At 46.7% G+C, this 26,769-nt stretch overlaps 1 protein-coding gene across 2 annotated transcripts in view; it reads left to right on the forward strand.

The window, feature by feature from the left end:
- dennd1b (DENN/MADD domain containing 1B) overlaps nt 1–26,769 on the forward strand; it is a 292,862-nt gene that overhangs the window by 187,263 nt on the left and 78,830 nt on the right. For both annotated transcript variants that reach the window (XM_078407728.1, XM_078407727.1), the window contains 3 exons: nt 886–986; nt 5,839–5,884; nt 15,725–15,826. In XM_078407728.1, coding sequence (XP_078263854.1) covers nt 886–986; nt 5,839–5,884; nt 15,725–15,826 — 249 coding nt within the window. The remainder of the gene's footprint in view (nt 1–885; nt 987–5,838; nt 5,885–15,724; nt 15,827–26,769) is intronic.

A 26,769-nucleotide genomic window follows, 5' to 3' on the forward strand; every position in this document is an offset into this window, starting at 1 on the left:
CCCCAAAAAATAGGCACTTTAAAAAACCCAATTACAGGTAAACGTATCAAAGAAATAAGGTGGAATGTGGTATTTATTCACAAAGTGCTGGAGTAACTCAGCAGGTCAGGCAGCATCTCGGGAGAGAAGGAATGGGTGAAATAAAAGGTGGAATGTGGTGCCAGCTTAAAAAGATTGCAGTGTTTAAATGATATTGGCTGTAATGGAAGGTTAACATGTGCAACAAGAGTGGCCTGATAGTTGTCAGTGAGATGATGACCATTTCTACTGATCATTGTAGTCCCTTTCTGTGGCCTTTCTCAGGAGCAGGAGAGAAGTCACATTAAGATGCAGTTTTACCGGGAAGCCTCCCTGGTTTTGTGCGTGGTTCCCATTGCAACACGAAAGCAAATCAGCCAGTCCCCGAGCATTGGCTGGAGATGAAAAGCCATAATATATTTATGCTTTCAACTGTACAGCTGTTTATCTCGGGCTGTTGCTGGTCAATGCTGGTATTCCATGTGTCAGTGAACAAATTCTCTTGATAACTCAAGCTGTGGTTCACACATCACTGCAGCTTCAACTGTCGAACAATGCAATCCCTCAGCGTTTTGCAGCCTCGAGAATCTCCTGGCTGGCTCTCGTTTCATTCTTGGCAATGTGCCCTAATGATATCCCTCAGGACCCTTCAGACCCTGTTCTTTTCCATATTTAATCATGTTATTTTAATCCTGGAGATGAGCAAATTATTGGCGCCGACGTGACCTTTTCACTGTTGTACATTTTTGTTTTTTGTACCTGTATCATTAAACATTTTTAGCACGCGGTCGACTTTTGTTCAGTGCTTTGCTGTAGATTTCTGGTCAATTTTGTTTGTTAAAAAGTATTGTTCTTTTTCACTTACAGTTAACGGCATGTGTTCATGCATCAGCTGCAATGATCTATCCAATGTATTGGCAGCATATTTACATCCCAGTGCTTCCATCCCACCTGCTGGACTATTGCTGGTAAGGATTGTAATCTACCTTGGAGAGACCCCTGCTTTACTTACCATTGTAGACTTTACCATTGTGACTCCCCGGCTGACAGCAGGGAGTCTGTGTATTAATGCAACGACGTCAGGAGGTGTTCAAAATCACCAATGATGCACCGACCACGGGCTTATCATTGCAGACGGGTGATGCGTAGGCTCCTTGGATATGATCTTCTCTTTAACAAGAGGAGAGAATTGCACAAGTGCATCTCATTCCTTTCAGAACCTTCATTTCACAGAAGCCTTTAAAAGCTGTGGCACAACTCAGTTTATTGTCATCCATTTCCCCGTGACATTTGCACAGATTTTTAAAAAAAAAGATGAAAGATATTTTCAACTGATTGACATGGGCTCGTTTGTTAGCTCTCGGCAATATGTTTGAAGCCGATGCCAGTTAATTTTTTACCAGCGGATTGTGGAGTATGTAGGGAGGCACAGTGGCACAGCGGTCGGGTTGCTGCCTCAACGTGCCAGGGACTCATGTTCGACCCTAACTACGAGTGCCGGCTGTACGGAGTTTGTACGTTCTCCCTGTGACCGCGTGGGTTTTCTCCGGGTGCTCTGGTTTCCTCCCGCACTCCAAAAATGTGCAGGTTTGTAGATCAATTGGCTTTTGTAAATTGTCCCTAGTGTGCAAGAGTGTGTAAGGGGTTAATCGCCGGCCAGCGTGGACTCGGTGGGCCGAGGGGCCTGTTTCCACACTGTATCTCTTAAAAAAGACTTTAAAAAAAGGAAGTCTATCGATATGTGGAATCTTGGCAGTTCAGGTTGCAGTCTAGTCCTTCACAGTGGTGCAGCCAGTGAAGCTGCCGTCTCGCAACGCCAGAGAACCGGGTCCAACCCTGACCTCAGGTGCTGTCTGTGTGTGGAGTTTGTACATTTTGTGGGTTGTGTGGGTTTTCTCCGGGTGCTCCGGTTTCCTCCCACAGAGACGTGCGGGTTTGTAGGTTAATTGGCCATCTGTAAGTTGCCCCCCATGTGTGTAGGGAGTGAATGAGAAATTGGAATAACATGGGACTAGTGTGAACGGCTGATGGATAGTTGGCGTGGACTCGAGGGGCCTAGTTCCATGCCGTATCATACACTTCAATTCAAGTCTGACCATTGTCCACTCAGTAAGTCAGTGACCACACAGGATCCCGTGCAGAAGCCTAGGTGCATCTTTGGACTTAGAGCTGATGTGGCTACAAGAGCGCAGACTATCTATTACTGGCAAGTTTCAAATGTGACTGCCTTTAATAGACAATAGACAATAGGTGCAGGAGTAGGCCATTCGGCCCTTCGAGCCAGCACCGCCATTCAATGTGATCATGGCTGATCATTGCCATTTAACACATTGCCATTTCTTGATCATCGATTAACCCTGAAGCTAAAAGCAAGACGCAAAGTGCTGGAGGAACTCAACAGGCCAGACTTCCTCTGTGGAGGGAAATGGACAGACAACACCTCGGGTCGTGACCCTTCTTTAGACTGACCTGATGCACCTGTCCTTTGCCTCCACAGATGCTGACTGACCTGTTGAGTTTCTCCAGCACTTTGTGTGTTGCTCAAGATTCCAGCATCTGCAGAGTCTTGTGTCCGAGCACGGCAGAGTTCATGGCTCTCTCTCCCCTCCTTTTGTGTGTCCTACAAAATAGTGCATTGTGTTAGTTTAGTTTAGAGATACAGCATAGATCGACAGATGATCACCCATTCATGCTAGTTCTGTTATCCCAGTTTGGCATCCTACGCACTGGTGACAATTTACAGGAGCCAATTAACCTACAAACCTGCACGTCTTTGGGCTGTGGGAGGAAACCGGAGCACCCGGAGGAAGCCCATGTTGTCACAGGGAGAACATGCAAACTCTACACAGACAGCACCCGAGGTCAGGAGCGAACCCGGGTCTCTGGCGCTCTGAGGCAGCAACTCTACCCCTGCCAAAATATGATAGCAAGGAACTGCAGATGCTGGTTTATACCAAAGATAGGCACAGAGTGCTGGAGTTACTCAGTGAGTCAGGCAGCATCTCTGGAGAAAAAGGATGGATGACGTTTACCACAGTTTAAGAAGAAAATTCCAATAAACTAAGTCCTAAAATGATTGATTACCATTTCTTTGCTGGTCTTTAACAGATTAATTTTGAGATCAACATGTTTGCAATATCCAACCATGTTTGTGTGTTGCAATTGTTGAATAGAAATCCTACCACCGAGCTTCATTCTTCAAAGAAAGTAAGGCCAGTTGTGAAACTGTAGTTAACAAAAATCAGACATCTAATATTTAATACCCTATGGAGAAATGTGTTGTGGGTAAGACTTCTGCTAGGTGCCAATTTAAAACAACTTCATTTTAAGCACTGCAGCTGCTAAATTGATTCTGTTTTAAATTCCCAGTTGACCAAAATTAAAATGTCTCATATAAATATTGTAAATTTATTGTTAATGTTACTGTGAAATTTATAGGGTGCACTTTCTAGTCAGTGTTGTATCAACTTTAGACTTTAGAGATGCAGTGCGGAAACTGGCCCTTCGGCCCACTGAGTTTGCTCCGACCAGCGATCCTACTACCCTCCACTAGCATTATCCTACACACTAGGGACAATTTACAATTTCTACAGAAGGCAATTAACCTGCAAACCTGCATGTCTTTGGAGTGTGGGAGGAAACCGAGCACCCGGAGGACACCCATGTGGTCACAGGGAGAACATGCAAACTCTGTACAGACAGAACCCGTAGTCAGGGTCGAACCTGGGTCTCTGGCGCTGTGAGGCAGCAACTCTACCGCTGCACCACTGTGTCGCCCTTAACTGTTGACCAAAGTGATTCAAGTGGCTAGAGTCTCTGCTTCCTCAGTAAAACGTGTGCACCAGGTTGTTTACTAGTGGGCAGGAGGAAGGAGGTACAATATAGTGTGCGATTGGTGACCTCTTGTTTAATGTATTTATGTATAGTATTATCTTATCTGATTGGATAGCATGCAAACAGTGCTTTTCACTGTACCTCAAATAACGTGAGAATAACAAACCTAAACATAAACTGAAGAGTGCTGGAAGAACTCAGAAGGTCAGGCAGCATCTGTGGAAGGAAACGGATAGATGACATTTCAGATTCGGGACCCTTTTGCAGTCTGAAGAAAACACTTTTGTGCCATGCTCAAGATTCCTGCAGTTTCTTTTGTCTCCATTATTCTGCAATGATCGTTTTATTTTACATGCTCATGGGGGTCGATCATAGATTTCAGGGTTTTAGGTCACTTAAAAGTTGTATTTTTAAAATTTTCTGTGCTGTTTTATTCACAAAGTTTGATTAAGGGTTACACTAAATATATTAATGGTGCAGCAAGCCTGTGAAAGATGTGGGTATTTCACGTAAAGGTTGTAAACATCAAAATCGGAACCCCAAACTATTAATTATACCTGGAATTACATAATGAAGTTATTGTATTTAAACTCCCTGCTACATATAGCACAGGATGCCAATCTTGCAGATTCATTAGGGAATGGGGAAGTGTTTTGGGATTACATTTCTGGCAGGGTTTATGTTACTGTTTACACAAATTAAGCTAATCATGACGATTTAAAAACAGAGATTAAAACGTTATTGGCTAGAGACTACATTCTCCGTACTGCAAATCGCAGAGGCGAACGTTTATAGCCATTCAGAAAAAAAATCTCTGTTTCTTTCTGCAAATTTGCTCCACTTTTAAAAACTAAATCCGGTGCAGGGTTTAATAGCAGCACGCTGCCTGAAATAGTGGGACCCCCTTGGCCCCCTTGTCCCCTCCGTAGTGTCGACCTGCAGAATTAATCGGAAGCATTTCGCAATGAAGAGTGTCCTGATATTTCTGCGTGAAATATCAAGCGCGGGCGGTTGTCAGATTTTTATTGCAGATGCCAGACTCAGTTGTTTCAGAAGCCACCTCACAAAAACAGTGAGGAGGGAGTTGTCAGTACATTCAGATGTAATATTGTGATGGGAAATGAGCCTTTGAATCCCGCGTTAAATTGATCACTTGGTGGTCCAGGTTCTGATGTTATTTTTTCAGTTCAGTTTATTGCAGGGAGGTCACTGTTTACAGGATGAATGCACACACAACGTCTGCAAGAGTGATTTCCCGAAATGGGAGCAAATGCTTATCATTTAGCTTACCTACTCTGCAGAAAGTGAGGACAGCAATTGTATGGGGAAATTACATTTTTAACAAATTAAATCCTTGCTAACAATTGCCCATCTCACTTATAATTTCCCTGCCAAAGAAGCATTACTTCATCATTTACCAATTAATTTCCATTTAATATATGTATATGTTTGTGTGCATGCAAAACCCAGAATATTGGTGTCTGCTGTTCTATGCCAAAAAAATTCAGATTTTACGCTAGAATTATTCTTGCATTGCAAGTATTTTCCCACTTAAAAGTTGTGTCCTCGAATTCTCAAATTATTATTTCATTGAGTCCAATATGTTTATAGAAAGCCTGGTATCTTTGCACTCCAATCCAGCTGTTCTGTTTGATCTTGGAACTGGCCTCATACCTCTGTTTCTCAGATTATGAATTCTCTCTCATTTCCTGTCCAGAAGAATCTCCCACTCATTTAATCATGTCAAGATATGGTGCTAACTTTGGAGAAGGTGTTGGGTGTGATTGTGTATTGTATGAGTCTGAGGAAGGGTCTCGACCCGAAACGTCACCTGTCCACATTCTACAGAGATGATGCCTGACCCGCTGAGTTATCCCAGCACTTTTTTATTCTATGAGTTCCTTGGTTGGCCACCTCTGCTGGTCTGGATATTCAGTCATGATGAGACGCTCACTAACACTTAAAATCTTCTGCTTTCTATTACAGTGCCCCAATGCCCTATCTGATTGGCGTTCATCTGAGCTTAATGGAAGTAAGTTGTATATTTTAAAATTATATTTAGTGACTTGAGCACGTGTTAAGTCGGAGAATAGCGCAAGCTTAAAGAGCAGAAGCAAATGCTGATTAAAAGTCTGTCTGATTAAAATGTAGTCACTGCCTTGTGCTAAGTACGTTGCAAGTGTGCAGTGACCTGCAGAGTGGATGCGCAAGGGCAGCACAGTGGCCCAGCGATCGAGCTGCTGCCTCACAGAGCCAGAGGCCCAGGTTCGATCCTGATCTCAGGCGCTGTCCGCTCCCTGTGACTGCCTGGGTTTTCTCCGGGTGCTCCGGTTTCCTCCAACAGGTTTGTCGGTGAATTGCCTTCGGGAAAAAAATGGTGTAATTGTCCCTCGTGTGCAGGATGGTGCTAGTGGACAGGGTGGTTGCTGGTGGGCTAGCAGACCCGGGTGGGCCGAAGGGCCTGTTTCCGCGTTTATAGTCAATAGTCAATAGTCAATAGTCGTTTATTTGTTACATACACATAAATGTGTAGTAAAATGAAACATTACCCGCAGTTGAACAATAAGACCAATAAGATTAATCAATAAAATTGAAATAACACATACAATCACAACTAACACCAAACAAAAAGAAACATCCATCACAGTGAGTCTCCTCCAGTCCCTTCTCACTGTGATGGAAGGCCAAAAATGTCTTTTTCTCTTCCCTGCCGTCTTCTCCCGCGGTCAGGCTGTTGGAGTTGCCACGTCGGGGCGGTCGGGGCTCCCGATATTGAAGCCCCCGCCGGGCGGTGAAAGGTCCACGGCCTATTCCAGGCCGCGCCGGATGGTGAAAGGTCCGTGGCGGGCCGACCCAAGCCCCGCGATTCGGGGCGGGCGAACACGCTGCCTCTGCCGCTGCCGGAGCTCCCGATGTCGGCCCCCATCCAGGGGCCTGCGGGCTTCCGACGTCCACGCGGCCTGCGCCGGAGCCTCCGGAGATGAGTCGCAGCCGCGCCCGCAGCATCCGCAGGCAGCCAGCGCCGCAGGTGGTGAGTCTGGGCCGCGGGCTCTGCGAACCAGAGCCCCAGGTGGTCCCAGGTGCATGGCCGGTGGTAGGCCGCAACGGGAACGGAGACACGACACAGAAACAAAGGTCGCGTCTCCGTTCTGGAGAGAGAATGTTACAGTTCCCGTTCCCTCCCACCCCCCCCCCCCCCAAAAACATAACATACAACACTACATCATATTAAAACTACAATTCAGACAAAAACAACAAAAAACACAAAAGACAGACGGACTGCAGGCAAGCCACTAAAGTCTAAAAATAAAGAGCGCGTGTTAAGTCAGAGACTAGCATAAGCTGTGTTACGTCTGGTAAAGAGCCAAAGCAAATGCTGATTGAAAGTCAGAGTCACTGTGCCAACAATGTTGTCACCGCCTCGTGCTGACTACGCTGAAAGTGTGCAGTTATGGCGAGTCCGAAAACTTGTTGGTTGTAAAGGAAGTTTATTGCAGCCGCAATATTCGAATACAGAGTTAAACAACAAGGTAAAGGACAACCATCAAAAACTTACTGTCTTCTTCGAAGACTTCGCCGAACTGGCTATTTCGGGCGCCAAACGCGCACATGACATCGCTGGCCAATCAGCGATGTCGCTCCCTGGACCAATCCCCATGGTCGCGTTCACACGTGACCTCGCTGGCCAATCCGAGGGTTCGACGACCTGGACCATTCTCTATGGTCGCTACATGACCCCCCCCAGAACCCGAGGTGCGGAACCTAGCAGGGAGCCGGATTTCGCGACCATAACGAGTACGGAGAGGGACAGCCTGAACCACAGGAGCCGGGGGTTCCGGACTTGGCGGAACAGCCGGAACGGGAGGTCCTGAAGGAACTACCGGAACGGGGGGTCCTGGAGGAACTGCCGGAACGGGGGGTCCTGGAGGAACTGTCGGAACGGGGGATCCTGGACTGAGCGGAACTAACGGAGGTCGGCCTCTCCTAGGGGTTTGACCGACCAGGACTGGTTGATCCGGATCCAAATGTGCAGGTTTGAGCCGGGACACCGAGACGAGCTCACTCTTGCCGCACATGTCTAAGGTGAAGGTAGCTGTTCCCTTACGCAAAACCCGGAACGGCCCTTGATAGACCCTCTGCAACGGGGCGCGATGGGAATCTTTTCGCAGAAAAACGAACTCACAGTACCATGGGACACCTATGACGTGAAGTCGGAACTGGAGCCAGGGAGCCCACCCGTTCCCGGAGAGATGCTAACACTGATGGGACTGTAGGCAGCTGGAAGGGTCCGGAAACAGATCTCCGGGTGCTCGAAGTGTCGAGCCATATACTAGCTCTGCGGACGACGCACCGAGATCTAGCTTAGGAGCAGTCCGGATGCCCAAAAGAACCCAAGGGAGCTGGTCTACCCAGTCCGGGCCTTCAAGCCTTGCACTGAGGGACGCCTTAAGTTGGCGTTGGAACCTTTCTACGAGTCCATTTGCCTGGGGGTGATATGCAGTAGTGGGTTGTAACTTGGACCCGTACAGTTCTGCGAGCGCGGCCCAGAGGGACGAAGTGAATTGTGGGCCTCTGTCAGTGGTAATAACTGCCGGGACCCCGAAACGAGCTACCCAATGAAGGGCCAAAGTCCTAGCACAAGACGCTGACGAAATATCAGACAATGGGAAAGCCTCTGGCCACCGGGTGAACCGATCCAGACAATTTCAAAACAGCAAATGTTAATGGTTTGTGGTCCGTAAAGGCCACAAATGGGCGGCCCTCGAGGAAGTACCTGAAATGACGAACAGCTAAATAGAGAGCCAGAAGCTCTCGGTCAAATGCGCTATACTTCAGCTCGGCCGAATTTAGTTGCCGGCTGAAAAACGCTAAAGGCTGCCAACGGCCACCGACCTGCTGCTCCAGAACCCCGACCACCGCCACGTCAGAGGCGTCAGGGCCGTGGGGGCGGAGGGGCTCGGATGGACCAACATGGTGGCGTCTGCCAAGGCTGCCTTAGCTGCTGTAAAAGCCGCCTCTGCGGTCGGGGACCATATCAACTCTACCGGATTCCCTGCCAGGCATTGGAAAAGCGGGCGCATGACTCGTGCAGCTGCCGGAACGAACCTATGGTAGAAATTGACCATGCCTACGAACTCCTGTAGCCCTTTTACTGTGGTGGGCCTGGGAAATGCCCGGATAGCCTCCACCTTCTCGGGCAAAGGGGAGGCGCCGGCAGGGGTAATTCTGTGCCCTAGAAAATCAAGAGCAGGAAGGCCGAATTGACATTTGGAGGGTTGGATAATGAGCCCGTGGTCTTGGAGCCGCTGGAACATGGTCCGCAAGTGGGCCTGGTGTTCCTGCACTGAGGGGCTGGCGACCAGGATGTCGTCTAAATAAATAAACAAAAAGGGTAAACCCCGGCCCACGCGGTCCATCAGTCGTTGGAAAGCCTGTGCCGCGTTCTTTAAACCGAAAGGCATACGCAACCATTCAAACAACCCGAACGGAGTAATCGTTGCAGTTTTCTGTATGTCCTCCGGTCGCACCGGGATCTGGTGGTATCCTCGCACCAAATCGATTTTGGAAAACACCACCGCTCCTTCCAGCCCAGATGAAAAGTCCTGTAGGTGCGGTATGGGGTAGCGATCAGCCGTGGTGACAGCATTGAGACGCCGATAATCGCCACATGGTCTCCACCCCCCAGATGCCTTGGAGACCATATGTAACGGCGAGGCCCACGGGCTGTCAGACTGACGGACAATTCCCATTTCCTCCATCTTCCTGAACTCCGCCCGTGCCACCACCAGTTTGTCTGGCGGTAGTCTCCTGGCCCGAGCGAAAACGGGAGGGCCTTCGGTGCGGATGTGATGGACCACGCCGTGCTTGGCCGAAGGCGTGTCAAAACGTTGAATGAGCAGCTCTGGAAACTCTGCCAGAATCTCAGCATACGAGTCAGGGGCCGCGACGACGGCCTGGACAGTAGGGCTGGGCGAGGAGGCGATTGTCGGAGCGACGTGCTCATCTTCGGCGGAGGGTCGGAGGTCGTTACCGCGGACATCAGGAACCAGTGAAAAAGCCCAGAGAAAATCTGCGCCCAGGATCCCTTGTTTGACGTCGGCTATGATGAATGGCCATTCGTACGTGCGGAGGCCTAACACAAGGGACATCTTCCGTATACCGAAAGTGCGAATTGGGTTGCCATTAACCGCGATGAGGGTGGGACCTGTCTTACCCGATCTGGTTTCGAGGTCGGTCGGCGGCACTATGCTGACGATGGCTCCCGTGTCCACCAAAAATGCTGTGTCCGTGAATCGATCATGGACATAGAGGCGCCGGTTCTGGCCAATCGTAACTGCCCCTATGTACGATCGGCCGAGGCATTTCCCGCGAAGGTACAAGGCAAGCGGCAGTTGCGGGATTCGCTACCCCATCGTAGGTGATAATAGCACCAGCCGCGCTTGTGCGGATCTTTTTGGCGGGCTTTCGGAGAATTGGCGGGAGACGTGGCACCATCTTGCCGTCGCTGTGGCGTGGTCACTGATGTCGAGACCTTGTTGATCGAACCGCTTGCCTTGTTTTTTGCCGCTATGAGCGCGTCCGCTCTCGCTGCATATGCTTCGGGGTCCTTAAAAGAACAATCCGTGAGCAGCAGTCGTACATCCTCAGGAAGTCTCTCGCGGAATGCCTGTTCGAACATAGGGCAATCCGTATGCTCACCGGCTAGCATCTTCATTTCGGACATGAGGACGGAAGGCAGTTGGTCTCCAAGATCCGGTAGGTGCAGAAGTCTTGCCGCACCACCAAGCTTATTAAACCCGAAGATTCGCAGTAATACTTTCTTCATGGCCTCGTACTTGCTTTCCGCAGCTGGATTCACGATGAACCGCATCACGCGCTTGGTTGTGTCCGGCGATAGAGCGCTGACGAGGTAGTAGTACATCGTTGATTCGTCCGATATCTTCTTTATGTGAAATTGAGCTTCGGTGTGGATAAACCAAGCTTGCGGTGCGTGCGTCCAAAACAACGGAAGGTGAACGCTTTCCGCGCTTAACTCCGGTGTGCCCGGCGCGGTCATCGTCAACGAGGCGTCGGGTTCCTGCTTAGTCGGTGATCGTCCAGATCACGTCGGGGTCACCAATATGTCGAGTCCGAAAACTTGTTGGTTGTAAAGGAAGTTTATTGCAGCCGCAATATTCGAATACAGAGTTAAACAACAAGGCAAAGGACAACCATCAAAAACTTACTGTCTTCTTCGAAGACTTCGCCGAACTGGCTATTTCGGGCGCCAAACGCGCACATGACATCGCTGGCCAATCAGCGATGTCGCTCCCTGGACCAATCCCCATGGTCGCGTTCACACGTGACCTCGCTGGCCAATCCGAGGGTTCGACGACCTGGACCATTCTCTATGGTCGCTACACAGTGACCCGCAGAGTAGATGAGAAGGACCCTGGCCACGATAACAGATATTCCAGGAGACAGAAAAAGAGTCCTGCACTAAGTTTGCTACTCTGTGTTTAATTATTTTGCAGAATATTTCTGTGCTTAGATTTTTAGGAATGTGGTCCGCTGTGGAATTTTCAAACACATGCCCTGGTGGTTCGCTGGACGACAAGTGGTCTTGAGCTCCACTGAGCTTTGTTGCAACATTTCTGGGTAGTACTGTAGAGGTAGTGGAGATGGGTCTCTGCATATAATAGTCCACGTAGAACAGGCCCTTCAGCCCACAGGGTCCATGCCAGACATGATGTCAAGTGAAACTAATCTCCTCTGCCTGCACATGATCCATATCCCTCTATTCCCTGCATATCCACGTGCCTATCTAAAAGCCTCTTAAAACCCACCATCATACCTGCCTCCACCACCACCCCTGGCAGTGCATTCCAGGCACCCACCACTCTACATGACAAAACTTGCCCCTCGCATCTTTTGCAAACTTTCCCACGCTCACCTTAAAGCTATGCCCTATAGTCTTTGGCATTGTCTCCCTGGGAAAATGCTGGCAACAGGAGCAAGAGAGCATCAACATTTGCAAGAAGGTAGAAACAGAAAGCTGGAGTAACTCAGCGGGTCGGACAGCATCTCTGGAGAAAGGGAATAGGTGACTTTTCAGGTCCAGAACCTTGATCATTTGCAAGTTCTCTTCCAAGTTGCAAACATACTGCCTTTGGAAATATATCATTGATCGTTCAATGTCAATGGGTAGCAATCCAGGAACATCTAGAATGGGGTCCACATGGAACCCGAGGGCACAGCCTCAGAATAAAAGGACGTACCTTTAGAATGTAAATGAGGAGGAATTCCTTTAGCCAAAGGGTGGTCAATCTGTGGCATTCATTACCACAGACGGCGGTGGAGGCCAAGTCGTTGGATATTTTAAAAGCGGAGACTGATAGGCTCTTGATTTGTAAGGGCATCAAAAGTTACAAAGACAAGGCAGGAAAATAGGGTTGAGAGGGAAAATAGGTTCATGATTGAATGGTGGAGCAGACTCGATGGGCTGAATCTCTTAATTTTGCTCCTCTGTCCTATGGTCTTATCCCACCCAATAACAATGGGCTGCAGAGGTTCAAAGTAATGTCTCACCACAGATAACGTGGACCTGTGATAAATGCCGGACATACCAGCAGTTATTGTCCAGGTGTGCTTCCCTTCCTCAAGACTACTGCTGATCCCTGACCTCTAATTATTTCTTCCTCACACTCTCCCTTATTTCTACAGTTCACTAACAAAATCCTTATAGCCAACAAAAAGATATAGACAAAAGGAACTGCAGATGCTGGTTCAGAAAAAAGCTACAAAGTGCTGGAGTAACTCAGAGTCAGGTAGCATCACTGGGGAACATGGATAGGTGACGTTTCACTGAGTGCTGGAGTAACTCAGAGGGTCAGGCAGCATCTCTGGAGGACATGGATAGGTGACGTTTCAGGTCAGGACCCTTCCTCAGACTCCAACCTAACAATGTAATCATTCAGGTTACGATGCTTGTAACCTTAATCATCCATTTGTTACTTACTCAATCGCTTACTTTCCTTAGCTAATAAAATATCTGTTTATTTCAGTGTGGAAACAAATTTGACTTGTTCCTCTTCTGACTTTGCATACCAACTCATAAGGGCAGAGTTCTTGCTCAGTGAGTGGATTTTAAAATCTCAATCAATCCCACCCGGACCCATAAATGAAAATTGTCAGGGCCTGGAGCCCTTTTCTTTACCTTTGACTTCCTAAACATTTTTATTATGTGTTTCCTTCTGATAAGTGGTTTCAATCTGCTCCATTGTTTCCCCCCTTTTTAACTCAAACATGCTTTTGCTTTTGACATACCCCTGCAATTTCATTGCCACAACAGTCACTAAATAATGATTTAATAATTCTTTGCTTAATTATTTTCAGACGCAGTCTTCCTGCTTCTTCTGGTAAACAGTCTGATGTTTTTTTGCACCTTTTTTTTCTGGACCCTGCTGTATTTAAGTAAAGAGAGCTTAGTGTGAGAAGTGGCATTAGTGAGAAGTTAGTTACCACTTAAATTACATTAAAGCTCCCGATGTGGAGGTAAGAATCATTCATGTCAGGCTGCATTAGGTTTTATTTCAGCGCAAAATTATGTTCTACAGTTCTGTAATGGAATCCTTATATTTAACAAACAGAATATATTTATATTATAGAAACATAGAAACATAGAAAATAGGTGCAGGAGAAGGCCATTCGGCCCTTCGAGCCTGCACCGCCATTCAATATGATCATGGCTGATCATCCAACTCAGTATCCCGTACCTGCCTTCTCTCCATAACCCCTGATCCCTTTAGCCACAAGGGCCACATCTAACTCCCTCTTAAATATAGCCAATGAACTGGCCTCAACTACCTTCTGTGGCAGAGAATTCCACAGATTCACCACTCTCTGTGTGAAAAAAAACTTTCTCATCTCAGTCCTAAAAGACTTCCCCTTATCCTTAAACTGTGACCCCTTGTTCTGGACTTCCCCAACATCGGGAACAATCTTCCTGCATCTAGCCTGTCCAACCCCTTAAGACACAAGAAACTGCAAATGCTGACACAAGGAAATGCTCTCCAACCCCTTATAGACACAAGGAACTGCAAATGCTGGTTGAGAAAAAAGACACAGAGTGCTGGAGTAACTCAGCGGGTCAGGCAGCATCTCTGGAGAACATGAATAGGTGACCTTTCTCAGAGTGCTGGAGTAACTCAGCGGGTCAGGCAGCATCTCTGGAGAACATGGATAGGTTACGTTTCTCGGAGTGCTGGAGTAACTCAGCGGGTCAGGCAGCATCTCTGGAGAACATGGATAGGCGATGTTTCACACAGTGCTGGAGTAACTCAATGGGCCAAGCAGCATCTCTGGAGAACATGGATAGGTGACGTTTCTCAGAGTGCTGGAGTAACTCAGTGGGTCAGGCAGCATCTCTGGAGAACATGGATAGGTGACATTTCACAGAGTGCTGGAGTAACTCAATGGGCCGAGCAGCATCTCTGGAGAACATGGATAGGTGACGTTTCTCAGAGTGCTGGAGTAACTCAGTGGGTCAGACTGCAACTGGAGAACATGGATAGGCGACCTTTCTCAGAGTGCTGGAGTAACTCAGCGAGTCAGGCTGCATCTCTGGGGAAAATGGATAGGCAACGTTTCACAGAGTGCTGGAGTAACTCAGTGGGTCAGACTGTATCTCTGGAGAACATGGATAGGTGACGTTTCACAGAGTGCTGGAGTAACTCAATGGGCCAGGCAGCATCTCTGGAGAACATGGATAGGTGACGTTTCACAGAGTGCTGGAGTAACTCAGCGGGTCAGGCAGCATCTCTGGAGAACATGGATAGGTTACGTTTCTCGGAGTGCTGGAGTAACTCAGTGGGTCAGGCTGCAACTCTGGAGAACATGGATCGGTGACGTTTCAGGTCGGGGTGCCTCTTCAGACTCCAGTTTTATGGTCACTGACTTTGTGGAAGTCAGAACATCCCTTTAGCTTTGCACTGCAACCTATGAAAGCCGAGTTACTGCCCTAAAGGTTGTCAAATATGCAAGATAACTGTCGCACTCATAGCTGGTGGGATGGCTGTCTCTGGGGGCGACACTTCTGGCTGCTGTACAAGAATAATATTTCCCTTCACGACTATGGAGAGCGCAGGCCTATTTGTGACAATGGGACTATATAACTTACCGATAGAATTTTGTACCGACGTGATGCACTGTGTGCTGTGTGCTTCAATTTAAACGTGGAATAACAAGCATCCCGATGCATTATTAGCTGCGAAAACTAATATGAACAATGCAAGATCAAAGTGAGGATGCAGCTGACATCTGATTTATCAAGCTTCATTGATAAAGAGCGAGCTTTTTCTAACTACATCCTTTTAATTTCGACCAGTATCCTCTTGTAAACAGTTAAAACTGTCGTCTTCTCTCCAAAAAAAAGGAAAAATCTTACCTCTGAAAAAGAGAAGCAAAAAAAAAAGCAAACACTGAAAAAAAGAAATCTAAACCAAAGAGACAATATTCGATTTTAAACAAGTAGTATAAGAAAATAACTGCAGATGCTGGTACAAATCGAAGGTATTTATTCACAAAATGCTGGAGTAACTCAGCAGGTCAGGCAGCATCTCGGGAGCGAAGGAATGGGTGATGTTTCGGGTCGAGACCCTTCAGTCTGAAGAAGGGTCTCGACCCGAAACGTCACCCATTCCTTCGCTCCCGAGATGCTGCCTGACCTGCTGAGTTACTCCAGCATTTTGTGAATAAATACCTTCGATTTTAAACGAATAGCACACTGTGTTTCCATATGGAAACTTATCAGTGAAAATAAATTAAAATGCTCTGGGAAAATACTGACTTGTTTGCAAGTGCTGAACATGTCCTCTTTTTTTCTGTTCAACAGAAGGTGAAGAGCAAAGCTTTAGAAGATGTGATCATATTAAACGTGGACTCAAACACACTGGAAACGCCATTTGAAGACCTGCACAACCTGCCGAGTGAAGTGGTGAGTCAAAATGCAGCCGCACTCCCTTTAACTTTATCAGCTCGTTGAACACGACAAAGCTGCTCGTGTTGTCACAGATTGGTTCCGTTTGGTTTATTGTCACGTGTACTGACTGAGGTACAGTGAAAAGCTTTCTGTTGCACGCAGAAAGACAATACATGATTGCAATCATTCCATTCACAACGTACAGATACACGACACGGGAATAACGTTTAGTTCAAGGTAAAGCAGGCAAAATCTAGTCAAGGATAGGCCGAGGAACATCAAAGAGGTAGACAGTAGTTCAGCACTGCTCTCTGGTTGTGGTGGGATGGTTCGGTGGCCTGATTACAGCTGTAGGAACTGTCCCTGAATCTGGTGGACCTGAGGGTGGGGACGGAGGTGGGGGGGGGGGGGGGGGGAGGAAACAGTCTGCAACATCGCATTTGTTGCGCCTGCTTGTGAGAAGTCCGAAGCTGCAAATTGACTTCTGCGCCGGCAGAATTATCTGGGAGATTTCGTCAGTGGCGGTGCAGCCAATGGTAAATGGAGTTCTCGATCAGAAAGATATCTGCATTCATTAGTTGTGGCTTTTTTAAAATGTAAGTCTCTTCATCTTGCACTTAATCATTAAATTACAAAGTGTGCGTTTCTGTCTGCCTAGTGGCGTTTCTTGCTGAAGAACAGGTTGAGCTGTGAAGGCAAGGAGGAGATGGGAGCCAATTACCAGTGCCTGTTTCACTGCCACCTGCCAGCTCTCTTTCCCTTAATTAAAGCTCGGATGACACTGGTCAATATAACAATGAATACCTTTACAGTTGGGGTCACAAAATTGATCTTTTGATCTTCCCTATTCTGGGGCGTTGGTTTTCCTGGATGACTATTTTTCCAGTGCATTTTAATTTGCAATTCACTGATAAGTTCCCGTGGCAGTACAGTGTGCTATTTGTTTGTAAATTGGCCATTCTCTCTTTTGTTTAGATTTCTTTTTAGAGGGAAGATGACAGTATTAGCTGGTCACAAAAGGATACTGGTCTGAATTAAAAAGACGCGGTTGGGAAAATCTGCCTCTTTATCAACGAAGCCTGATAAATGAGATGTCAGCTGCATCTTTACTTTGATCTCGCCTTGTTGTTATTAGTTTTCCCAGCTAATAATGCATCCGGATGCTTGGTATTCCACGTTTAAATTTGAGCAAACGGCATGCAGTGCATCACAACATCGGTACAAAATAAAATTATTTATTTGACGCTCTCCACAAAAATTACCATGCAGATTTACAAACAGCATCAGCAGTTCGTTGATTCTGAATTTGCAAAGCACACAAGCCTTCACATACAGTATTTCAATGTTTTGTTTTTGTACATTTCTCCACCCCTCTCTTCCCAGATGAAGTAATTTAAAAAAAATTATGATTTAGACCCCTGCTGATTTGAGTCAAGCCCGTTACAAGATATGTTTCGTTACATGTGAGTTCATGTCACAAGGATTTTGGCCCATATGGAATTTATTATTAGGTCAGGTTTTGTATTGCTCTCAGTTGTCATAAAGGTCTGCAGGTCACAGTTTTCCTGAATTACTGAACCATTTTCATGTAGACTCACTGCTGTGTTTTGTACTGCCATCTTCATAATGGCCCCTTGTCAGATATTCACACATAATTTTTAAGAGTTATGGACTATTAGAAATATTGGTTTTCTTGGTAGTATTCTGCTTTTAGGAAATAATATGGATTTCCAGATGAAGAATAATAAGTGTGACGAGCCTCCTGAAAACCTGCTTATTTACCCGCTCGCTGCAAGTTGCATCTATGTAGATTGAAACGGCCCCAGACAAGTTTTGTTGCACAAAAGGTTCATTGGATTAAATGTGAGTCACAAATCTCTGGACTTGTTCGTAATGTAAGACAAGGAAACAAAGAACTACACATGCTGGTTAACACACAAAAGGACACAAAGTGCTGGAGTAACTCGGCGGGTCAGGCAGCATCTCTGGCGAACATGGATAGGTGACTGGACAAGCTAGATGCAGGAAAAATGTTCCCAATGTTGGGGGCGTCCAGAACCAGGGGCCACAGCCGAAGAATAAAGGGGAGGCCATTTAAAACTGAGGCGAGAAGAAACTTTTTCACCCAGAGAGTTGTGAATTTGTGGAATTATCTGCCACAGAAGGCAGTGGAGGCCAATTCACTGGATGAATTTAAAAGAGAGTTAGATAGAGCTCCAGGGGCGAGTGGAATCAAGGTATATGGGGTGAAGGCAGGCACGGGTTACTGATTGTGGATGATCAGCCATGATCACAATGAATGGTGGTGCTGGCTCGAAGGGCCAAATGGCCTCCTCCTGCAACTATTTTCTATGTGACAGTTCTCAGAGTGCTGGAGTAACTCAGCGGGTCAGGCAGCATCTCTGGAGAACATAGATAGGTGATGTCTTGGGCTGAGGCCCTTCTTCAGATGAAGCCATGGTTTAGGTTTATTACTGTCATGTGTGCTGAGGTACAGTGAAAAGCTTTTTTTTTGCATGCTATCCAAACAGATCGGATATACCACACCACGATACAATCATTTCGACCTCAAGAACAATAGTGAGAGAAAAGTGGTAAAATATAAAACTTAAACATTTCCCGATGGTGATGTTTTTGGGCTTCCTGTACTATATCATACATAGTACATCGTACTATACTCCTTCTTAGGTAGCCACTGCTGCAGGTTCTCCTGTAGCTCCAGTTTGCTTCTAGTGTAATTCAACCAGGGCCATGCTGGGATCCATGCCTATATGAATAAGGATTCCAACCCGAAACGTCACCTATGCATTTTTGCCAGAGATACTGCCTGACCCGCTGAATTACACCCGCACTTTGTGTCTTTTTTTTTGTAAACCAGCATCTGCTGTTCCTTGGATCTCCTTATATCCAACATCATTGTTGTTAGTTTAGTTTAGTTTAGTTTAGTTTCGAGATACAGTGCGGAAACAGACCCTTTGGCCCACCGAGTCCACATCGACCAGCGATCCCCGCACATTAGCACTATCCTACACACAGGAGCCCGTGCAGCAGAGAACAGACGCACTGCAGAGGCCCAGAGGAATAGCACTGCGCGCAAGGCCCGGGTACCTCCACTTCCACTGCAGCACCCATCCACTTGTGTCCTACGTGTGGGCGTGCCTTCCGGGCCCGGACTGGCCTCACCAGTCACTTCCGGACCCACCGTCACCAATCCTCCAACTGAAAGTGAAGTCATGGTCATCTTCCAACCCGAAGGACGAACAACAACAACAACACACACAATAGGGACAATTTTACGCATACACCAAGCTAATTAACCTACAAACCTGTACGCCTTTGGAGTGTGGGAGGAAACCGAAGATCTCGGAGAAAACCCACGCGGTCACGGGGAGAACGTACAAAATCCGTACAGACAGCACCCGTAGTCGGGATCGAACCCGGGTCTCCGGCGCTGCAAGCGCTGTAAGGCAGCGACTCTACCGCTGCGCCACCGTGCCGCCCTCCAGAATGTCGGAAGCTGAGAGTTTTTTTTACACATAGTGGTGAGTGCCTGAAGGTGGAATTGGAGGCAGACGCTGCAGTGGCATGTAAGAGGCTTTTAGATAGCCACATGGATATGCGGGAATGATGGGATGTGGATCACGTGCAGGCAGAGGGGGATAGTTAAACATGGCATTATGGTCAGCACTAACATTGTGAGCCGAAGGGCCTTTCCTGTGCTGTAATTTTTGATCTTATGTACATCGATGCCATTTGTTTGCAATTAGGACAGCATCCTCCTCTGCTTCTTATTTAAGTGCTTATCCAAATGCCTTTTAAATTGTATCTGATCCCACCACCTTCTCTGATATTGTGTTTCAGATATCAAGCACTTTCCGTTTAAGAACTCTTACCTATCATCCTTCAATTATCTTCTTTCAAACTTCTTCTCATCCGAAACCTTGCCCTCATGTTTTTGATTCCCCTATCAATGCCTCTCATAATCTTACATACCTCTCTCATGTCACCCCTCAGCCTTGTGTGCTCGAGGGACAATCCCAGCATCCTAGTGAAGGTAGACACAAAGTGCTGGAGTAACTCAGCGGGTTAGCAGGCAGCATCTCGGGAAAAAAAGGATGGGTGTGGTTTCGGGTCGAGACCCTTCTTCAATCTGAAGAAGGATCTGGACCCGAAACGTCACCCACTCCTTCTCTCCAGAGATGCTGCCTGTCCAACTGAGTTACTCCAGCTTTTTGTGTCTTTCTTTATTTGCTGATGCCTGACCCGCTGAGTTACCCCAGCACTTACTGTCTATCTTCTATATAAACCAGCATCTGCAGTTCCTTTCTAAACATCCTGGTGAATCTCCCTATTTTAGCTAATGAATGTTGAGACATTTAAAATGTAAATGTGCTTACTGCTACCACTGATGCACCACTACATGTAATAAATCAAACTCGCCCAGTTTTTGCAGTTTGCTCTGTAGTGAGGCGTAGAAAGAAATCGCCTGTCAACCATTTCAACAAAATAATCTTCTAATGCTGTTATTTCCCCCTCCTTCCAGCCATTAGATTTGATAGTGGGCACTGCTGTTACTCAATGTTCTGTCTGATTTAACTTCATAGGAATTAGTTGAGTCTACATATTCCTCCGCCTATTTTCTGTAAAGAGGTCCAGACAGCCACGTAAAACATGTTGTTAAGGGATATCTGTTAGTGAAGATATCAGCTGCATCCGAAATATTCTGGCTGCCAGTTCTTCAAAGTCTTCTAAATGTGAAGTCTCACATCGTGCATCCAACTTCCTCGCCTGGAGATTTTCAATTTAAGTGGTGCAGCTGGTGGGGCTGCTGCCTCACACTGCCAGGGATCTAGGTTCGATCCTGACCTCGGGCGTTGTTTATGTGGAGTTTGCACGTTCTCCCTGTGATCATGTGGGTTTCCTCCAGGTGCTCCGGTTTCCTCCCACTTCCCAATGACTAGCGGATTTGTAGGTTAATTGGCCTCTGTAAATTGGGTATAAAAATGGTGGGTGGGGGGGGGGGGTATATGGAAAGGTGGGTATATAACACATATAACATATAACAACTACAGCATGGAAACAGGCCTGTCCGGCCCTACCAGTCCATGCCGACCATTCTCCCTGACCTAGTCTCATCTACCTGCACTCAGACCATAACCCTCCAATCCCCTCCTATCCATATACCTATCCAATTTACTCTTAAATAATAAAATCGAGCCAGCCTCCACCACTTCCACCGGAAGCCCATTCCATACAGCCACAACCCTCTGAGTAAAGAAGTTCCCCCTCATGTTACCCCTAAACCTTTGTCCCTCAATTCTGAAGCTATGTCCCCTTGTTGGAATCTTCCCCACTCTCAAAGGGAAAAGCCTACCCACGTCAACTCTGTCCGTCCCTCTCAAAATTTTAAAAACCTCTATCAAGTCCCCCCTCAACCTTCTACGCTCCAAAGAATAAAGACCCAACCTGTTCAACCTCTCTCTGTAGCCTAAGTGCTGAAACCCAGGCAACATTCTAGTAAATCTCCTCTGTACCCTCTCCATTTTGTCGACATCCTTCCTATAATTTGGCGACCAGAACTGCACACCATACTCCAGATTTGGCCTCACCAATGCCCTGTACAATTTCAACATTACATCCCAACTTCTATACTCGATGCTCTGATTTATAAAGGCAAGCATACCAAACGCCTTCTTCACCACCCTATCCACATGAGATTCCACCTTCAGGGAACAATGCACAGTTATTCCCAGATCCCTCTGTTCCACTGCATTCCTCAATTCCCTACCATTTACCCTGTACGTCCTATTTTGATTTGTCCTACCAAAATGCAGCACCTCACACTTATCAGCATTAAACTCCATCTGCCATCTTTCAGCCCACCCTTCCAAAAGGCCCAAGTCTCTCTGTAGACTTTGAAAATCTACCTCACTATCAACTACTCCACCTATCTTAGTATCATCTGCATATTTACTAATCCAATTTGCCACACCATCATCCAGATCATTAATGTAAATGACAAACAACAGTGGACCCAACACAGATCCTTGGGGCACTCCACTAGACACTGGCCTCCAACCTGACATACAATTGTCAACCGTTACCCTCTGGTATCTCCCATTCAGCCATTGTTGAATCCATCTTGCAACCTCACTATTAATACCCAACGATTTAACCTTCTTAATCAACCTTCCATGTGGAACCTTGTCAAATGCCTTACTGAAGTCCATATAGACAACATCCACAGCCTTGCCCTTATCAATTTCCCTGGTAACCTCTTCAAAAAATTCAAGAAGATTAGTCAAACATGACCTTCCAGGCACAAATCCATGTTGACTGTTTCTAATCAGGCCTTGATTATCCAAATAATTATATATATTGTCCCTAAGTATCTTTTCCATTAATTTTCCCACCACAGACGTCAAACTAATAGGTCTATAATTGCTAGGTTTACTTTTAGAACCTTTTTTAAACAAAGGCACAACATGCGCAATGCGCCAATCTTCCGGCACCATCCCTGTTTCTAATGACGTTTGAAATATTTCCGTCATAGCCCCTGCTATTTCTGCACTAACTTCCCTCAATGTCCTAGGGAATATCCTATCAGGACCTGGAGACTTATCCACTTTTATATTCTTCAAAAGTGTCCGTACCTCCTCTTCTTTAATCCTCCTAATTTCCATCACTACTCTATTTGTTTCGCTTACCTCACATAATTCAATATCCTTCTCCTCGGTAAATACCGAAGAAAAGAAATTGTTTAATATCTCCCCCATTTCTTCCGGCTCAGCACATAGCTGTCCACTCTGACTCTCTAATGGACCAATTTTATCCCTCACTATCCTTTTGCTATTGACATATCTGTAGAACCCCTTGGGGTTTACTTTTACATTACTTGCCAAAGCAGCCTCATATCTTTTTTTCGCTTTTCTAATTTCCTTTTTAAGATTCCTTTTACATTCTTTATATTCCTCAAGAACCTCATTTACTCCCTGCCGCTTATATTTATTGTATATCTCCCTCTTTTTCCGAACCAAGTGTCCAATTTCCCTGGAAAACCATGGCTCTTTCAAATTATTATTCTTTCCTTTCCACCGAACAGGGACATAAAGACTCTGTACTCTCAAAATTTCACCTTTAAATATCCTCCATTTCTCTATTATATCCTTTTCATAAAACAACAATTTCCATTTCACTCCTTTTAAATCCTTTCTCATCTCCTCAAAATTAGCCTTTCTCCAATCCAAAATCTCAACCCTTGGTCCAGATTTGACCTTCTCCATAATGATATTGAAACTAATGGCATTATGATCACTAGACCCAAAGTGCTCCTCAACACATACCTCCGTCACCTGACCCATCTCATTTCCTAACAGGAGGTCCAACACTGCCCCTTCTCTGGTAGGCACCTCTACGTATTGCTGCAAAAAACTATCCTGCACACATTTTACAAACTCCAAACCATCCAGCCCTTTAACAGAATGTGATTCCCAGTCTATATACGGAAAATTGAAATCACCCACAATCACCACTCTGTGCTTACTACTAATATCTGCTATCTCCTTACATATTTGCTCTTCCAATTCTCGTTCCCTATTTGGCGGTCTATAATACACCCCTATAAGTGTTGCTAAACCTTTCTCATTTCTGAGTTCCACCCAAACAGCCTCCTTAATCGAGCCTTCTAGTCTGTCCTGCCAAAGCACTGCTGTGATATCCTCCCTGACAAGCAATGCAACACCCCCACCTCTTGCCCCTCCGATTCTATCACATCTGAAACAATGAAATCCTGGAATATTTAATTGCCAATCGCAACCCTCCTGCAACCATGTTTCACTGATCGCCACAACATCATACTTCCAGATGTCAATCCAGGCTCTAAGCTCATCCACCTTTCTTACAATGCTCCTAGCATTAAAATATACACATTTAAGGGACCCATCATTTCTTATTCTCAGTTTATTTCTTTTCCCTTCTTTCTCTCCTACATATTGGGTCTGAGTATTTCCCTTTTCTGCCTCCTGCCTCACACACTGCCTATTAGCTATCTGTGTTTGAGTCCCTCCCCCCAACCGTACTAGTTTAAAGTCTCCGCAGTTATTTTAGCAAATCTCCCCGCCAGGATATTGGTTCCCCTCGGGTTCAGATGCAACCCGTCCTTTTTGTACAGGTCATACTTCCCCCAGAAGAGGTCCCAATGATCCAGAAACTTGAAACCCTGCTCCCTGCACCAGTTCCTCAGCCACGTATTTATCCTCCACCTCACTCCATTCCTATTCTCACTATCGCGTGGCACAGGCAGTAAGCCTGAGATTATTACTTTGGAAGTCCTTTTTTTTAACTCTCTTCCTAGCCCCCTGAATTCTCCTTTCAGGACCTCTTCCCTTATCCTACCTATATTGTTGGTACCTATATGTACCACGACCTCTGGCTCCTCTCCCTCCCCTTTCAGGATATCCTGGACACGCTCAGACACATCCCGGACACCGGCACCAGGGAGGCAAACCACCATCCGGGTCTCCCGACTGCTTCCACAGAAACGCCTATCTGACCCCCTCACTATAGAGTCCCCTATTACTACTGCTCTCCTCTTCCTTTCCCTACCCTTCTGAGCAACAGGGCCGGACTCCTTGCCAGAGGCCCGGGCACCGTCGTTGCCCCCAGGTAGGCTGTCCCCCCCAACAGTACTTAAACAGGAGTACTTATTTCCAAGGGGTACAGCCACCGGGGTACTCCCTAGTCCCTGCCTCTGTTCCTTGCCCCCCCTAACAGTGACCCACTTGTCTACCTCCCGTGGTCTAGGAGTGACCACCTCCCTGTAACTCCTATCTATAACCTCCTCACTCTCCCTGATCAGACGGAGGTCATCAATCTGCCGCTCCAGGTTCCTAATACGGTCCCTTAGGAGCCCCATCTCGTCACACCTGGCGCAGATGTGGATGTCTGGAAGACTATCAGACTCCCAGATTCCCCACATCTGACACCCAGAACAAAAAACTGCCCTGGCAGTCATACTCTTCAAACAAAGCCCCGCGCTCGGTTACTAAACCTACCGCCCGGCCGCTACTCCAACCGCTCCAACCGCCCACCCAAAAGAACTGAGTGATCTCCTGGGAGAGGCGAAAAACCGGATAAAAAACCCAGGCCAATTTGGGAAAAAATCCGGGAAATTCCTCTCCGACCCCAAGCTAGGCGATCGAAACTAGTCCGGGAGATCACACAGGTCTTACTCCTTACTATCCCCACACAATCCCCACACAATCCCCACACAATCCCCACACACTACTTCCCAAGCAACACAGCTAGGTGCTGCTTGCTACTGCTGCTTGCTGCTGCTGCTACTGCTGATTGCCGCTGCTGCTGCTGCTACTGCTGATTGCTGCTCTTGCTGCTGCTACTGCTGAGTATGGAATGAGATGCCAGAGGAGATGGGTTGAGGTAGGTACTATAAAAGTGTTTTAAAGACACTTGGACAGGTACTGGATGGGAAAGGTTTAGACTGCATCGGCCAAGCGCAGGCAATGGGTGTAACGTAGATGGGGCATCTTGGTTGACATGGATGAGTTGGGCCGAAGGGCCTGTTACTATGCTGTATGAATCTATGGCTCTAAGTCCAGTGCAGGCTGCTGTCTGCCCGCCCTCCTGTGTCATTGAGTCCTACAGCACGGAAACAGGCCCTTCGGCCCAACTCGCCCATGCTGACCAAGATGCTGACCAACCTCAGCCAGTCTCAATGGAGGTAAACATGCTAACTTGCCAGGTACTTGTGCACTGTCAGGAGAAAAAACAGTCTGGGCAGTTTGGCCACTGTTTTTTGTACCTTATTTAATTTAACAGGGCACTTGCTGATGGTTTTGTTTTAATTAACAAACTAAGCAGACGTGGGAAATGAGTTTTGATATTACTTGGGTTTTTATGTTTAATTTGAAACGGGACCCTTGGTACTATATTGTCAATGATTGTAAGATCATTTCCTTCAGTATCTGCTTTGTCTAGGGAGTATAGGAAAGAACTGCAGAGGCTGGTTTACACCGGAGATAGACACAAAAAGCTGGAGTAACTCAGCGGGTCAGACAGCATCTCTGGAGAGAAGGAAAGGAAGAGATGTTCTCCAGAGATGCTGCCTGACCTGCTGGGTTACTCCAATTTTTTTGTGACTATCTTCTGTCTAAAGGGTCGTTGCTACAGCATAGTTCTTGGGCAGACGTTGGAATGTCCAAGATGGATCATTAATCAAGATGGTGCCCAAGCCCGGGGACTCTTTGTGTGCTGTTCACAGGAGTGGATTTGCAATCACGCATTACAATCGTTCCACTCTTATCAATCTCTTATCTAGCAACAAGTTCACATTATTCCCTTTATCCTTCTGCAGTTGTACAGGGCCCTAGTGAGACCGCACCTGGAGTACTGTGTGCAGTTTTGGTCTCCAAATTTGAGGAAGGATATTCTTGCCATTGAGGGCGTGCAGCGTAGGTTTACTAGGTTAATTCCCGGAATGGCGGGACTGTCATATGTTGAAAGACTGGAGCGACTAGGTTTGTATACACTGGAATTTAGAAGGATGAGAGGGGATCTTATCGAAACGTATAAGATTATTAAGGGGTTGGACATGTTAGAGGCAGGAAACATGTTCCCAATGTTGGGGGAGTCCAGAACCAGGGGCCACAGTTTAAGAATAAGGGGTAGGCCATTTAGAACAGAGATGAGGAAAAAAAAATTTAGTCAGAGAGTTGTGAATCTGTGGAATTCTCTGCCTCAGAGGGCAGTGGAGGCCAGTTCTCTGAATACATTCAAGAGAGAGCTAGATAGAGCTCTTAAGGATAGCGGAGTCAGGGGGTATGGGGAGAAGGCAGGAACGGGGTACTGATTGAGAATGATCAGCCATGATCACATTGAATGGCAGTGCTGGCTCGAGGGGCCGAATGGCCTCCTCCTGCACCTATTGTCTATTGTCTATT

This window comes from Rhinoraja longicauda, chromosome 11 (genome assembly GCF_053455715.1).
Source record: "Rhinoraja longicauda isolate Sanriku21f chromosome 11, sRhiLon1.1, whole genome shotgun sequence".
NCBI lineage: Eukaryota > Metazoa > Chordata > Chondrichthyes > Rajiformes > Arhynchobatidae > Rhinoraja > Rhinoraja longicauda.